At 51.3% G+C, this 15,598-nt stretch overlaps 1 protein-coding gene across 1 annotated transcript; it reads right to left on the reverse strand.

Annotated features, from left to right (window-relative positions):
- Nucleotides 1–704: 704 nt before the first annotated feature.
- Ccr7 (C-C motif chemokine receptor 7) lies at nt 705–11,956 on the reverse strand. The gene is made up of 3 exons (XM_051158520.1): nt 11,896–11,956; nt 5,437–5,486; nt 705–2,473 (listed from the first exon to the last, which is right to left on the reverse strand). The coding sequence occupies exons 1-3, from the start codon at nt 11,903–11,905 to the stop codon at nt 1,397–1,399; spliced, it is 1,137 nt and encodes a 378-aa protein (XP_051014477.1). The 5' UTR covers nt 11,906–11,956; the 3' UTR covers nt 705–1,396.
- Nucleotides 11,957–15,598: the final 3,642 nt, after the last annotated feature.

Consider the following 15,598-nt stretch of genomic DNA (forward strand, 5'->3'; position numbering starts at 1 on the left):
GCGTCTGTCTGCGCCAAGTCTGAAGGGGCCGGAGAAGGGTCAAGGCTGTTCTGGGCTATCCTGGTACAGCAAACATCCCAGGATACAAGTGTTGCTGCGGTCAACTGAGTTCCCAGGAACAGGGGCTCCCGGGACAACTGGGTCTTTCCAATCTCTGCTCAGAGTGGCCTCCTATGTGCACTGCTGCCTGCAAGGGCCTGGGCCCCATCCCATGGGCTCTGCAAGTGTGTTTGCAAGACAGACAGACAGCCTGTCTTCACTCTCTTGCCACCTCTTGCAGTCTTCTGGGCTTTTATCTCTGGAGGTACTCAATGACCTCGTGTCTCTATGTGCTGAGAAAGGAAGGCTTGGGTGCGGGGGTGGGGGGTGGAGGAGTGGGGGGGAGCAAGGACTGTCAGGTGGCATGGGGGATTACCAAAGAGCTCACTGGCTTGCCGTTTATTGAAGAATTTTCCCCCTTCCTTTAAAGACGTTCTTTCCCCAAGGGAAATTTTTTTATTTGTGTCTGAGTAAGATGTGTGCTCTTATAAATCGAAAGCAGAACACAAGGAAAGGTTTCTGTTGCTGACAGAGAACAAAGAAGCAGCTCGCAGGCAGGCCTTTGTCAGCCAGCAGGGGGTCATCTTCTCTTGTTCTCCTGACCTTTCTCCCTGGCCTTTTCTCCCATCCTTGAGGAGAGACCCAACCACTTGTCATCACCATCCGGAGCCTCAGCTGGGGCTGCATACAGCCTGATGTTGTGGCCTGGCCCTCAGGAAACATCATCCATTCCTGAGGAGAGCTGAGGAGGAGGTAGAAGGGGAGGGACAGAGGTGCTCTGAGGGAGCATCGAGGGAGACTGCCATCTCTTGCCAGCTTGATGACAGTAGGAAAGGAGGTGGGAGGAGGGTGTTCAGTCCCTGTCAGTCAGACCAGTCAATGGCTCCCAGGGTGTGATCCTACCAACTTGGGTTTGGAGACAAAAACCCCGGGTTTCTGGACTATGTGACCCCCAGTCCTTGGGTCTATGGGACATCATCGCTCCAGGCTGGAAGAAGGTTCATTCTGAGGCCTCAGGAGTTTACTCCACTACCAGGGTGTTCACCGGCCCCACGCCCTTCACTCCAGAAGGTGTGATGGCCTCTCAGCTTTCACTTTTGGCTGTCAGTTTGGGCACAGCTGTCCTGGTTTGGGTATTGACTTCTCGGCCTCATCTCTTTCAGCCATGGTTGAGGTAGCATGCATGGGTTGGGGTTAAGCTGTTTCTTAGGCCCCAAGGTTTTAGCCTGACTGGCCAGAACTGATCTTCCCTCAGCAGCTCTTTGGTGGGTCTTGAGTCCTTGCATAGGCCCTCCCCCTCAGTCCCTACCTTAGGGCCCCTGGGAAGAGGTCCCTGAAGTCCATGCAGGGGAGCCCCCTATGGGGAGAAGGTGGTGGTGGTCTCGGCCTCCAGGCTCATGGAGGCGTGCCGCACATGGCGGCAGGAAGACCATTGCCGGAGCTGTTCCTGGCTGAGGCAGCCCAGGTCCTTGAAGAGCTTAAAGAGGTCACTCCGGAACTTGACACCAATGAAGGCATACAAGAAAGGGTTGACACAGCATCGGACAGAAGCCAGGCTGTAGGTGACATCATAGGCAATGTTGAGCTGCTTGCTGACTTCACAGCTGCTGTTGGTGATGTTGAAATTGGCCACCGTCTGGGCCAGGACCACCCCATTGTAGGGCAGCTGGAAGACTACGAAGACCACAACCACAGCTATGATCACCTTGATGGCCTTGTTCCGTCCAAAGTTTCGTGCCTGAAGCAGGGTGCGGATGATGACAAAGTAGCAGAAAATCATAACCAGCAGCGGCACTAGAAACCCGATAAGCATCTGGGCCACTTGGGTGACGATCAAGGTCTCCACCTGGTCGATGATAAGGGAGCATCTCCACGCGTCCTCGTTGCTTCTCTTCTGGAGGCCGCTGTACAGCAGCTCTGGGGTGGCAAGCAATAGGGCCAGCATCCAGATGCCCACACAGGACAGCTTGCTGATGAGAAGCACGCGGGCGCGGTGGCGGTGTGCGGACACGGCCTGGACAATGGCCACGTAGCGGTCGATGCTAATGCACAGGAGCAGGAGCATGCCGCTAAAGAAGCTGATCTTGTAGATGCCAAAGATGCTCTTACACAGGGAGACACCAAAGATCCAGGACTTGGCTTCGCTGTAGGCCCAGAAGGGGAGGGTCAGGAGGAAGAGGATGTCTGCCACCGCCAGGTTGAGCAGGTAGGTGTCCGTCATGGTTTTGAGCCTCTTGAAGTAGATGTATGTCAGCACCACCAGCCCGTTGCCCAGCAGGCCCACAAAGCAAATGACTGAATACACGAGAGGGAGGAACCAGGCCTTAAAGTTCCGCACATCTCTCTTGAAGCACACAGACTCATACAGAGTGTAGTCCACCGTGGTGTTCTCACCGATGTAATCATCTGTGACCTCATCTTGGCAGAAACATACCTGAGGGGAAAGGAAACACCTGTCAAGCTAGCAGTCCAGACCTGGCTGGCTCTTTGCTTAGGGTGATGGTGGTGGTACCTCTTGGGAACTTCAAATTCTTGCAGATTCTCAGACCTTAGACCCACTCAGCCAGCATCTCAGAAGATGGAGCCCTAGAACCAATATTTCCCCCCCCCCTCAAACTCTGAGTGCGTCTTGGATTTGAAATCAACACATCTCCCACCTTACCACGTGGGGGCTGGAGACTTGACTCATGGGTTGCTCTCTCAGAGAATCCCAATTTGGTTCCCAATACCCACATGGTGCCTCATAGCCATCTCTAACTCCATCCAGTTTCATGGGCTCCGGTACCCAATTCTGACCCTTTCAGGCAGCAGGCATGCATGTGGCACACTTTCATGCAAGCAGGCAAAAACCGTTTATACACATAAAATAAAAGTAAGTCTAAATAATGTTTTTTTTAGCATTTATGTTTTGTTAAAGTGTCCATCCTGTCTGGGTAGGCTGACAGGACCAGGAGTCTCTACTTCTACACTTCAGTAGTAAAGTTCTGATTGTGTCAACTCTTGGGACAGCTAGTCTCATCCATACTGATGGTGGATTGGACATAATCTAGACCTTTGGGGGGGTCTGCTGAGCCCTGAGCTGGAAAAGACATATCTCTTCTCTGTCTGGGAGACTGAGGCAAATCCTGACTCCTGTGCTGGGTTATTGGGTTCAGGAGCCCCCAATTTTGGTTCCCTCTTTGTCTTTAGAGGGTTTATCTTACTCTATGGCAATGCTGTGAGATTGAAGGGGTATGTGTGCCTGTGTTTTGGAGCCCCTTTTTAGGTCCTGGTGGAGTTACTTTTGGGAGGGAGCTACAAAATGCCTCAGCTTTTGAGGGAAAATGCTCTGTTAGGGTCAAGGTTGAGAAAGGTCTGAAGCTGGGAGAGAAGATGCAAGCTCCTGGGTAGGAAAACATTTGAGCTGAGAGACCATGCCTATGATTGTGGACCGCCCATATGACACATGGAGATTGGCACGGCTCCGTGGTACCCACCCTATTCAGGTCGGTGTGTATACAAATGTACCCCCCTCCCCATGGCAGGACCAAGGGGGCGGAGCTCCTGCAGTGTGACTGACTGCCTTGCTAGTTAGTGCCCCTGGGAGGAAACAGCTCTCTTCTCCCACTCTCCCTCTGTTCCCACTCTCCCCTCACACCTCTTTGCCTCTCTTCCGGCAGATCCCAATCAGCAGGGCTCAGCTGTTCTGGGCTTTTTTTAGCCCTTTTGCCGGGGCGGGCGGGCTGCAGGGTGTGTGTGTGGGGGAAGGTTCAGCAGCTGCTGTGGTTTTTATCAATGAAGGGGGAGCCTGCTGACTGCCTGCATAGGATAGATGGACCACTGTAGGTGAAGTGGGTGGGGTGGTTAGAAGGCCCACTTTGGAAAGCTCTTGGTTCCTTCTTGGGGTAGGGGACTTTCATCCACTCGGTGGCAACCCACAAATTGCACTGTCACTGTGGGCCTGGCAACAGGGTGAGGACAAAGTGGTGTTCAGGAGCCTTGGGGGGGGGGAGGTGGTGGGGGGAGGACAGTGCTAACTTGAGAAGTCCACAGCAACCTTTTTTTGCCCTGGTCCAAGTGTGACTGCAGCCTGGTAGCCCTGGGAGAGGTTAACTGCCCTTGGCTCCACATGAACGGGTCTGACTTAGGTCTGAGGCCCAGTGACTTAAGGGGTTTCTAGACCTTTTGGAGAACAGAACTCCCAGCTTTTATGAAGTGTGCTCCACCCCAACCCCCCAGTCTTGTCCTCTTCCCCATCCCTTGCTCCTGCTCCGCACCCCTCCCCCCTGAACCCCCCAGGGCTTGCCGCCTCTGCAGCCCACAGCCCCACCACATCCGGCCCTGTCTGAACAACCCCCCCTTTCCCCCAAGTGAAAGACAAAAAACCAGCCACAGATGTCTTCAGCCTTCCCTGGCCTTCCAGGCAGCAGTACAGGATGGGGCGGGGGGGGGGGGGGAGAGGGGGGGAGGGGGGGGAGGGGGTGCGGTGGGGGGGAGTGGTGATGGGGAAGGGGCCAAGCTAAGGGCTGCAGCCCAAGCTCCAGGGGACCTCTGAGATGGGGTTTGGGGAACAGTGCCCAGCCTCAGGCCTGCCTCTGGCCTGAGCTCCTGGAAAGCTGCCTCTCTGGTCTCCAGACCTGGGGGGGGGGGGGGGGAAGGGGAAAGAGTGGGGAAGTCAAACTCTAAAGCATTGCTTCTCCAGGCTGGCTTTGGCCATTTCCCTACTTTCAGAGAATTCCCGCCCCAACAGAGGACATTTGACTCTAAGGTTATCTCCTGACTCTGGTGCTTGGTGGGGCACACCTTCAGCCTCCATCGCTGGCACAGAGAATGGAGCAGCTCTTCTCTCTGCAGAATCCAGAGCCCCTATGTGTGCCCCATCCACTGTCCTCCCCACTGGGTCCCAGGCTCCACCATTCTTTCTCTCCCCTCTCCTCACAGGCAGGCCACATGGCTCTCTACTTTGTGAATGGAAAAACGAGAATGAAATTGCAAGGAGAACCTTGGACCAAAAGGCAAGAGGAGACAACTTTGGGTGACTGGAAAGTAACCAGATCACCAGCTCCTTTTGCTCAGCTCACAGGTGAACGTATGTGCAAAACCAGGCCTCCCTGACATCTCACATCTCTTGTTTCTGTCTCCCGGATGAAGAGGCAGGAGGTGGGGAGATGAAGGAGGGGGTAGGTTACTTCTCCCTGGGCCTTACTTTAAAAGGGGACAAAGGAAGTCCAGAGATTTCACGCCCGCCCCTGCCCCCCCCCATCCCCTCCTAGGGGACCCTTAGTTTAATGAATGGCAGGTGCGTTTTTTGTCTGGGCCTTTCCCTTCCTTCTGGCAAACTGTTATTGTCTCAGCATCCCTGGCTAGGGAGGGGATATTAAAGGAGGGAAGAGAGCTTCCTGTCTCAGGAAACCTCACCTGGAAAATGACAAGGAGAGCCACTGCCAGCACGTTTTTCCTGGGTTTCCCTATAAGAGACAAAAGAGATGGAGTTACTGCCTGGTGGAAACAACGCTCTGTTACTAAGGAAAGTGGGGGTGGCTGAAGGGGAGTGGGGTGCGCCACTGGGAACTTTCATCCCAGGCTCTCCAGGCACCGAGTTTGCTGAAAGAGAACATCAGAACCAGATTGTGTGTTTGAACACCTGGCTGGCTGCCCAGCATCCTTGTCTTCACCTCCCTCCCTCTCTCCCTCTCTCCCTCCCTCCTTCCCTTCCTCCTTCACTCCCAGGTCTGGGAAAGAAGCGGAAACAGCTTCTCACCCCCTGCCCTGGCCCAGGCTAGCTGCTGCTGGTTTGCAGGATCCTCTGTGTGCCAACAATCCCTCCAGACCCCTGGCTCCACACAGGGTCCTGAACTGGCCCCCCACCCCTTCCCAGACCACATGATGCAGGGCCCTGTGGTGGTCAGGGTGTATGCACACATATGCAGCACTGCCTTGCTGTCAGGATCTACTGGCCTGGGAACATTTCTTAGTGGCCAGGCACATGGACAGCCACACGAGAAACCTCATGAATGTTCTAAGGAAATGGAGAACGGTTCTCTCTCCTTTAACTTGCTTTCGAATCCCCTGTAGACAGAAACCCCTGGTTAGAACAGGCCTTCTGGGTGCCACGGATAGCTCCTTATTCTGCTTGGAGCAGAGCCTTGGGCCAACCTGGCTTTTGTGTCCTCCTAACAGCTAAGCCAGAGGACAACTGAGAAAGTAATTTATGCAGACATTTTATTGCCTCCGCCTCTCCCACCAAGGGACCCTCCCTCTGCCTTCTCTGTCATTGAGACCCTTCACCAGTCCTTGAGTCCCAGTTCCCCAAATCCACAGGAGAGTGAGTCCCTGTGATGGAATACGTGAATGTGAGTGCCATCCAAGGCTGGACTTGGAGACCAGAACAGGACTTTGCTCTAGGCGGCTGTTTTCAGGAGGCTGGGGGCCCTCTGGAGGCCAAGGAAGCAGCACAAACCTAGAGGGTCTGTGTCCTAGGCCATAGCACCACCTGCTGGAGCCCAAGCGACATGACACCCAGGGTGTCCAACATGTGCGCCCAGGCTGGGGATCCAAAGCCTGGCCACTCTTGGTCCAGGCATGAAGAGCATCAGATAGACGCTTTCCCCATCTGCATATTCTCCTTCATGCCACCTAGGCACGTCTTACTAAAGTATAACCCTGCTGTCTATCTCCACCATGCCTCTCCCCTCAATCCCCAAGGAGTCTCTTCCTAGCTGTGAAGATGGAGAGACACATGCTTAGCACGGTGGTGCTCAAACTGACAACTATCTGCTTGAAGTCCCTGCCTCCTTAGCTCCATTATTTTCTGGGGACAGATAGCCACCATCCCCTTGTCATCAGTGTGTACCAGAACATTTGCAGACCGGAGTGGAAACATCATCATGTGGGCTCACAGCTCATCTCTCTCTTAACCCCACCCCTCCTCACCCGCTTCTAACTGAATTACCCCTGGAGCCCCCCGAGCTTGAGGCCACATGTCCATACTTAACCACATTCTTGTTAGGGTCTGATGCACAGCCCGCCCTCCCCTGACTCATTTCAGAGCTCGACGTTCGAGGTTTCTTTCAACACGTCAACATCTTTCGGTTACTGTAGAGAAAGCCTGATCTGACTGTCACTGAGAGCGAGAGAAACTTCTCGGGGGTGATGTGGGGCAAGAGCCGTTTCTGTTTTACTCTGTCCACCCCTTTTCCTGAGTCCTGTCCTAGTCCTTTTGCAGGTGCTGTGAGGAGGGGGCTCTCGGGTGCGTGAATGAAATTGATTTCTCATTTCAGGGATGTTGGATGTGGGGTAGGGGTAAGGGGGGGGGGCTGGTGAGCTAGGGTCCTGTAGACCCAGGACAGGCCATTTTCAAGCCAGTTAACAGGAATTCCAATGTGTGGTGGCAGAGGGACTTGGTCAGTGGCAGTGAGTCAGATAGCTCCTGCCTGTCAGTCATACTGCAACTGCTCATGGGCAGCAGCAGTGAGAATGTCAGGGTTAAGGAGCAGTCGAGTGAGGTGTTGGGTGTTTCCTGAGTCCTTGGCTTTGCAGAGTGAGTATGGTGAGAGGAAAATTCCCTAGCATTCCAGCCCGCCGCCCACTCCCTCCCCCCCCCCCCGCCCCAGCTTGGGAAGCCTTCTCCCCCGAAGTTCCTAAAACTCCCACCTGCTCTTTTCCCCAGTCCCTCCAGGCTGCTCAGGAAACCATAGCTGCTTATCATCTGGCCCCAGAGACACCCCTCTGGACCTTCTCAGCCACTGTGGGGACATGAGAAAAGGATGGAGCCAGGGAAGTGTCAAGGGATCCAGAGAGCGGATGGGAGGCAGGGATGTGAGAGCTGGTGGAATCTTGTCATTAGGGTACCAACTCTTTCACTCACCGATAAAGTTGGTATAGGTGAGCTCTCACTGCAGTGCGCTGCCCACGCATGGGATGGGTGCTCTCATCCTGGTCCTCATGGGTACAGTGTAAGGTAGCCATGACAACCAGCCCCCACATGAGGAACCAGAAGCACAAGGCTTCCCCAGGGTTACCCAACTGGCTCTTTAGCTGTGGAAACCTCATTCCTAGCCACTCTTAGTGAGGCTCTCCCCTTTACCACATCTTGGGAACTTCTAAACCTGATTCCTTCTGTATTGTAGAGCACAGAAGCTCAGAGATGTTACGTTGCTTGGCTGGAGTGGCAAAGCTGCTATAAAAGCTGGATCAGAGAGGTGAATGGGAGATCTAGCCTGGGCTCTCACGACTGAGTCCGGAGACATTTCTCATGAGCCTCCTGGCTAGAGGGCCCTCCACAGATCAAGGCAACTCTTGCCGTCTTTTTCTGTCACGGGCCACTCATTTCCTATTGCTTTTACACACCTCTGTCTCTTGAAGTTGGTCCCTCCTCTGTCCTGACATAAGGATTTGCTTGTTTCCCCCTACTCCTTCCAAAACACACATTTTATCCATTTACCCATTTATTTGGAAAGGGGGCCTGGAACCTTTGCTGGCTCCCATTCCTTTTAAGATGACGTATGGACTCCCTGATGCCGTCACACAGACCCATGGGGAGTGCCCAGCCTGGCAGGCTTCTTAGCACCTCCGCTTGCCCTGACTCCCGTTGGGCCTGCATCTTTTCTTCTCTCTTGGCCCTCTATAGCCTTCACTAGAGGTGACTGACTGTGAGCCCAAGGTCTGTGTGTGTGTGTGTGTGTGTGTGTGTGTGTGCAGTCACTTGCTGCCTTATTTCTTTTCTGAGACCTGGAGTTCCCCAGTTCTGAAGACTGGCCAGCAAGCCCTAGGCATCCTACTAGTCCCTCCCTACGCCTGGTATTACCTGTGTGCGCTGCCACCCTGAGCTTTTAAACATGGACTCTGAGGCTCCAAACTTGGGTCCCCATGTTTGTGTGTATCACTGTCCTGCTGAGCAGATGCTCCAGGTCTTCTGTGTTCCCTTTGTTGACTTATGGCTCTAGAGTCTGATGCTCCCGCCGCATCCTGGCTCTTGGGTCATCTTTACTTTGTTTGATGACTTCTACACACCCTTCAAAATATAACGTAAGTGCTTCCCTAACCTTTTTTTTTTTTTTTTTTAAATCTTGTCCTCATGTCTCAGGGAGTGCTGTATCTCAACAGTTGGTGTAACACATTGACATATATGCTACTCTCCCCACCCGACTGGCCATTCATAAAATTCTCAGTGAGTAACACAGATGACTGGAAGAAAATACCATGCAAAGAGAAGAGGGCTTTCTCCCACCTACCCTGTTCTCCACACTAGGTTTCGGGGCCGGGGGGTGGGGGGACGGCCACAAGGGACTGACCCTGAATCCCCTTATGTCACCATCCATGGCTAAAGCGTGAGACACAAGACTCATGGGTTCATTTGTTCTTATCTCTGACTTTGAGAAGCCTGTGCTGAGATCGGTTTCTCGAAGGAGGGGAGGGCACATTTAGGGCTGCTCATTCAAATCGTGAGAGAGGCCAGCTCAGCCCCGGTTTGGAGTTTTTCATTTTGTATAACAGAAACCCGGCCTCTTCACCCATCTCTTGTCCCTGCTGGGTAGACGAAGAGTGAAAAACAGATTCTTTGTGGCCCACCCGTCCTTCCAACGGCCCTGGAGACTGTTTTGAGCAAATGTTTTTAAGCAGTTTCCCCTCACACCAGCATTTCAGAGTTAGCTATTGGGGTGCTTTTTAAAAGAAAAATAACTTGCTTATTAACTTGTACTTTATGTACGTTGGCATTTGTCTGCATTTGTGAGAGAGCTGGATTCATTGGAACTGAAGTTCTTGGCAGTTGTGAGCTGCCATGTGGGCACTGGGAATTGAACCCAGGTCCTCTGCAAGAACTACTGAGCCATCTCTCCAGCCCTATTGGCGTGCTTTTAAGTTCAATAAAAAACCAAACACTATCCCTTCTTTTAGGACCGGGGGTTGTCCTGCCCCACCTACTGCCCCCTCCCCCTGTACCAAAGCCAGGAGTCTAGCATCCCCAAACCTAGCCCAGTGTCTCTGTGCCAAGGAAGGCAGGTGTCTGCCTCCTTTTGTTGTTAAAACATTTAGACCTTGAACAGGCTGACTGGGATAGGTGAAACTTTTTTTTTTAAAGTAATCTTTTTTTTTTACTTAATGTACACTGATATTTTGCCTGCATTTGTGAGAGAGCTGGAGCCCCTGGCACTGGAGTTACAGACCTCTGTGAGCTGCCATGTGGGTGCTGGGAATTGAACCCAGGTCCGCTGAGCTATCTCTCTAGATCGGGATGGGAGAATGTATGCTATGGAAATTGGCAAGTGCTATAAATTCAGAACCTTTCCTCTATCCTGGGAGTCACATCTTAGAGGAAGATGGAGAAGGTCTTAAGTGGATGGTATGGGCACTCTGGGACTGTGGCTGGTGGAGGCAGAGACCTGGGGAATGGGCTTAGAAAGCAGGCTGGTGGGAGGAGAAGATGGAATAGACATATTTGAAATCTAAAACCCACTTGAAGTGATTGATTCCGTCTGTCCGTCCATCTGTCCGTCCATCTGTCCGTCCATCCATCCATCCATCCATCCATCCATCCATCCATCCATCCCATCACGCCCTCAACATTTCATACCTACATCCCAAAACATCTGGGAGGCGGAGATGTTAAGAATCAGATTCTGCTTCCCATGAGATCACAACCAGCAGGGATGGTCACCGCAGCTGGATCCAGACCCAGGGTGCAGTGCATGCTGGGCAGGGGAGGCAGAGATAAAGGCGCTGCTGTTCGCTGCTGTGGTGTGGCGGGAGGCGTGTGAGGGCAGCACCAGGGAACCTTCACTTTTTAAAGCCAACCCCTTGTGGCTTTGAGGCCACACGGTGCTGCTTTACTTGCTGGGGAGCGGAACCCTCTAGGAACCTGGCCCCTTGAGCCTCAGCTGGCTCTGACTCTGCAGCTGAGATTGAAGATTTGTAGCTGGGGTATCTGGAGCTGCCCTACCCCACTCAGCGTCTCCTGGGACTGCTGGTAGTTTGCTAGAGTAGGTACGGAGGCTAGGCTGAAGGAAGGCGTTTTTATAGAGAGGAGCGGTCTGCAGGACTGTGGGGTGTGTGTGTGTGTGTGTGTGTGTGTGTGTGTGTGTGTGTGTGTGTGTTTGGGCGGGCTGTGCTGTGCTTGGAGGTCTGGCTACAGCCTCTCTAAGTGGAATGCCCCCCCACCCCCAGACCACTCAATTTTATGTCAGTCACTTGTTCTTTAACTTACAAGAGGCAAAAAGCTAATGGGATGTGTAGAAGAAAAGAAAGGAGACTGGGGGGTTGGAGTGGGGTAGAGGGACAAAGAAAGACAGAGACTGAGAGACAGAGATAGACAGACAGAGCCAGGGATAGAGAGACCAGATAGACAGACAGACTGAGAGGCAGACGCTGCAGCTTGCATTTGTATTGCATGACGCACAACACCATTCCCTCCATTTTACTCTTTTTATAACCCAATGGGCATGGGGATTCGAACCCTAGTTTAAATAGGAGAGAAAGGGGGGGCTTGGAGAGGGAGCAGGGTGTCCTGAGCTCTCTAAGGAGAAGTTTCTTAGTCTCCAGAGATGTCAGAGAGCATCCCATCACTACCAGCTGAGAATGAGTTCCATCCAGGTCAACAAGGTCAGCCTGCCACTCTCTTCAAATTCCTTGCTGCTTTAGGAGACACTTTATTCTCTTGGCTTCTGTGGCTGTTCCCTGGCTTGGGTCTGAAAGAGCAGGTGCACCCTCTCTGGGCCAATAGGATGGCATCCTCTGAGGGCAGCCGCCAGTTCACACCAAAACTGCCTTGATTTCTCTGGTGTGTCCCCTCACGACCCCATCCCCTATCCCAAGTTCATTGCCTAGAGTCTGGTTTTGTGTCAAAAGGTAGCTTCTCCTCAGACGAGGAGGTTTACTCACCCAGATCCATGATGCCTTCTGGGCAGCTGAAGTTAACACAGAAAGGCCACGCTTGTGTCTCTGTCTCTGTCTCCAGCTACCCTCGTCTGGGGAGGAAGTGGTTTGAGCCCCTTTTAAGTTGTGAGAGAAGCCATCCTCTTCCCTGCCCCTCCCACCCCTGCCCCACCCCTGCTCCTCCCTCATAGTCTTCTGGGACCACAGGGTCTAAGAAGAGTGACAGAGTGACAGTCCCACTCAGTGGCCATAGGATCCTGAATCATCACATCATTTGCATGCAGAAAGCCCCTGGTGGTACCTTGTAGACTCAGCCTGGGGTTGTTTACATCAGTGAGTGCCTGGGTGGCAGCTGTGGGGCGAGGCACGGTGCCCTTATGTTTTGGATGAAATGCTTTTTATTTCAGTATGAACTTGACCAGCAGCTACTCTCCCAGTAGCTGTTAGATAGCAGCCCCCACCCCCCGCCCCCAACATCCACTTGCATAATCGGGGTGAGGGCCCTTGGGTGGTCTGGCTATCAAGGATGGGTCAGCAAGGCTTCAGTGACACAACCACAAAGTGAAAGTTTATGAGTTTATTTTTAGTACTTAATCTAAATACTATAGTGCTTAGATGCTAGATATAAGGGTGCCTGGAGCCCCTATGGTTTCTCCAGCAACAGAGAAGGCATCAGGTCTAAGCCATCATCCAAACTAATTCCCAATGAAGAACTTTTATTACTATTATTATTGTTGTTGTTGTTGCTATTGTTGTTATTATTATTATTATTATTGACAGTGTCTTTTTTTGTTTTGTTTTTTCGATACAGGCTCTCTCTGTGTTAGTCTCAGTTGTCCTGGACTTGCTTTGTAGACCAGGCTGGCCTTGAACTCACAGTGATCCACCTGCCTCTACCCACCCCCAGCGAGACGGTGTCTTCTGTATCATATAGTTAGGCTGGCTTCACACTTGCAATGTAGCTGAGGGTGACCTTGAACCTGAGGAGGTCCTCTACCTCCTTGGTGCTGTGATTACAGGCATGTGATACCACACCAGATCCCGCCCCCCCAACACAGGGAGACCCCTAATTAGTGTTTTAAATAAAAAGAAAATATTTGTATTGATTTTATTGTTGTTGCACATGTTTGCATTCATATGCATGCGAACTTCACGTCACTGCGGTTGTATGTGAAGATCAGAGGGCAACTTCAGGCATCAGTCTTCTTTCCTTTTGTTGGAAGCAGAGCATCCATCTTGTGTGCCCCTTTCCACACTACGAGGTGAGCTGTCCTTCAAGGTTCTGGGGACTCTTGTCTCCTCCTCCAATCTCCCGGGAGGAGTGCTGGGATGCCCCTGCGACTGTCAGGCTTCTTAGAGGAGGTTCTGGCGATTTGGACTCAGTTCTTCTGAGCTCTAGAGCAAATATCTCAACGTCCCATTTCCAGGAGAGACACCTACAGACTTTTAATCTCTAGCCACTGGTGGGAGTCAGATTCAGTGAGGGACAGTAGCTCACACGGACTTCAGAATGACTTAGCCTTACTTCTATATTAAACAGTTAAAAACAGTCGCCATGGCAACATAATGCTTTTAGCACTCTCATGATACCCTTATTCTGCTCAGAATATAGGGACTACATTTCCCAGACTACTTTCCCTCTGGCTTCTGGGGAGAATTAGCCAATGAGGATGTACTGACTGGCAACTGCAGGCTGAAAGAAAGGGATATGTCAGGATGTGTCTTTTTTTTGTTTTGTTTTGTTTTTTTGAGACAAGGTTTCTCTGTGTAACAGCCCTGGCTGTCCTGGACTTGCTTTGTAAACCAGGCTGTCCTCAAGCTTACAGAGATCCTCCTGCCTCTGCCTCCTGAGTGCTGGGATTAAAGGCCTGAGCCACCATGCTCGCTGTCTTTTTTTCTGTCTTTCTTTCTTTTAAAAAACAACAGCCTTATTTATATATAGTTCTTATCTAAATTCATCTTTTAAAAAGATTCATTAATTTTTATTTTATGTTTATGTTTACCTGGATGTATTTATGTGTGCCTAGAGCCTGTGGAGGTCAGAAGAAGGTGTCAGAGCCTCTGGAACTGGAGCTATAGGAAGCTGTGAGCTGCCATGTGGGTGCTGGGAACCGAACCTGGGTTCCTTGCAAGAGCATCAAGTGCTCTTAACTGTTTAGCCACCTCAGCCCCAACATTTTTGATTTTTTCGAAACAGGGTCTCTCTGTGTAGCCTTGGCTGTCCTGGACTCACTTTGTAGACCAGGCTGGCCTCGAACTCACAGCGATCCGCCTGCCTCTGCCTCCCGAGTGCTGGGACTAAAGGTGTGTGCCACCAACGCCCGGCCTCAGCCCCAACACTTAACCCTTTTAAAGTAGAGATTTCAGTGGTGTTTACACAGTCACAGGGTTTACTTCATCACAGTAAACTCTGAACCATATTTTAGTCAAGTCTCCTGCCATTATTACCGACTCTCATTTACTCTCTACTTGTACACATAGCCACTCATAGTCACAGATCTACTTTCTTTCTGTAGATTTGCTTCTGTTGGTTATTCACATAAATAGATATAGATGACCTTTGTGTCTGTCTTTTTTTTTTTTTTTTTTTTTTTTTTTGAGACAAGGTTTCTCTGTGTAGCCTTGGCTGTCCTGGATGGACTCCCTTTGTAGACCAGGCTGGCCTTGAACTCACAACGATCCGCCTGCCTCTGCCTCCCGAGTGCTGGGATTAAAGGCGTGCGCCACCACGCCTGGCCTGTCTTTTTTAAATTAGGGTCATCTATATGTAGCATGTTTCAATTCTTTGTTCCTTTTCTACGGCTGAATAATATTCCACTGCATGGATATATCACATTTGGTTATTTGGATTGTTTCTACTGTTTACTATCATGAATATTGTTGCTATGGATATTTATTTGTGTACAAGTTTTTTTTTTTTTTGCAGGGGGTGGGGTGGGTGTATGGTTTGTCATATTTACTCTTCTATTCCTGTGAATAGACACCATGACCAAAGCAACTTATAAAGGAAATAATTTAATTGGGGCCTTACAGTTTCAGAGGGTGAGCCCATGGAGATCATGGTCGGGGGCATGGCAACAAGCCAGGAAAACAACAGGATATGGGAGCAGTAGCTGAGAGTTTTTATGTTGAGGCACACACACACACACACACACACACACACACACACACACACACAGAGAGAGAGAGAGAGAGAGAGAGAGAGAGAGAGAGAGAGAGAGAGAGAGAGAGAGAGAGAGAGAGGAACTGGAATGAGCCTATGGGGGCCGTTCTCATTCAAACCACTACTTCTTTTGTTCCAGAAGTTTCTCTCCATCATCATCATCATCATCAGTTTTTTTGAGACAGGGTTTCTCTGTGTAGCCTTGGCTGTCCTGGACTCTCTTTGTAGACCAGGCTGGCCTCGAACTCACAATGATCCACCTGCCTCTCCCGAGTGCTGGGATTAAAAGGGTGCGCCACCAGGCCCGGCTTAGAACCGTATCTGATTTGTTTCTATAATGATCTCATTCATCCATTCAACACAAACTGGATGTACGCTTGTGTGTTAGGCGTGGTGACGGACTGTACTGACCCAACGACAAGCACATGTGATCCCTCACTTTGTTAAGCTTACATAGAGTGTGTAGTCTATCTGGACTGTTAGAATAAAATACCACAGGCTGGGTGGCTTAAACAACAGAAATGTACTTCTTCATCGTTCTGGAGG

This window comes from Acomys russatus, chromosome 16 (genome assembly GCF_903995435.1).
Source record: "Acomys russatus chromosome 16, mAcoRus1.1, whole genome shotgun sequence".
NCBI classification, from domain to species: Eukaryota; Metazoa; Chordata; class Mammalia; order Rodentia; family Muridae; genus Acomys; species Acomys russatus.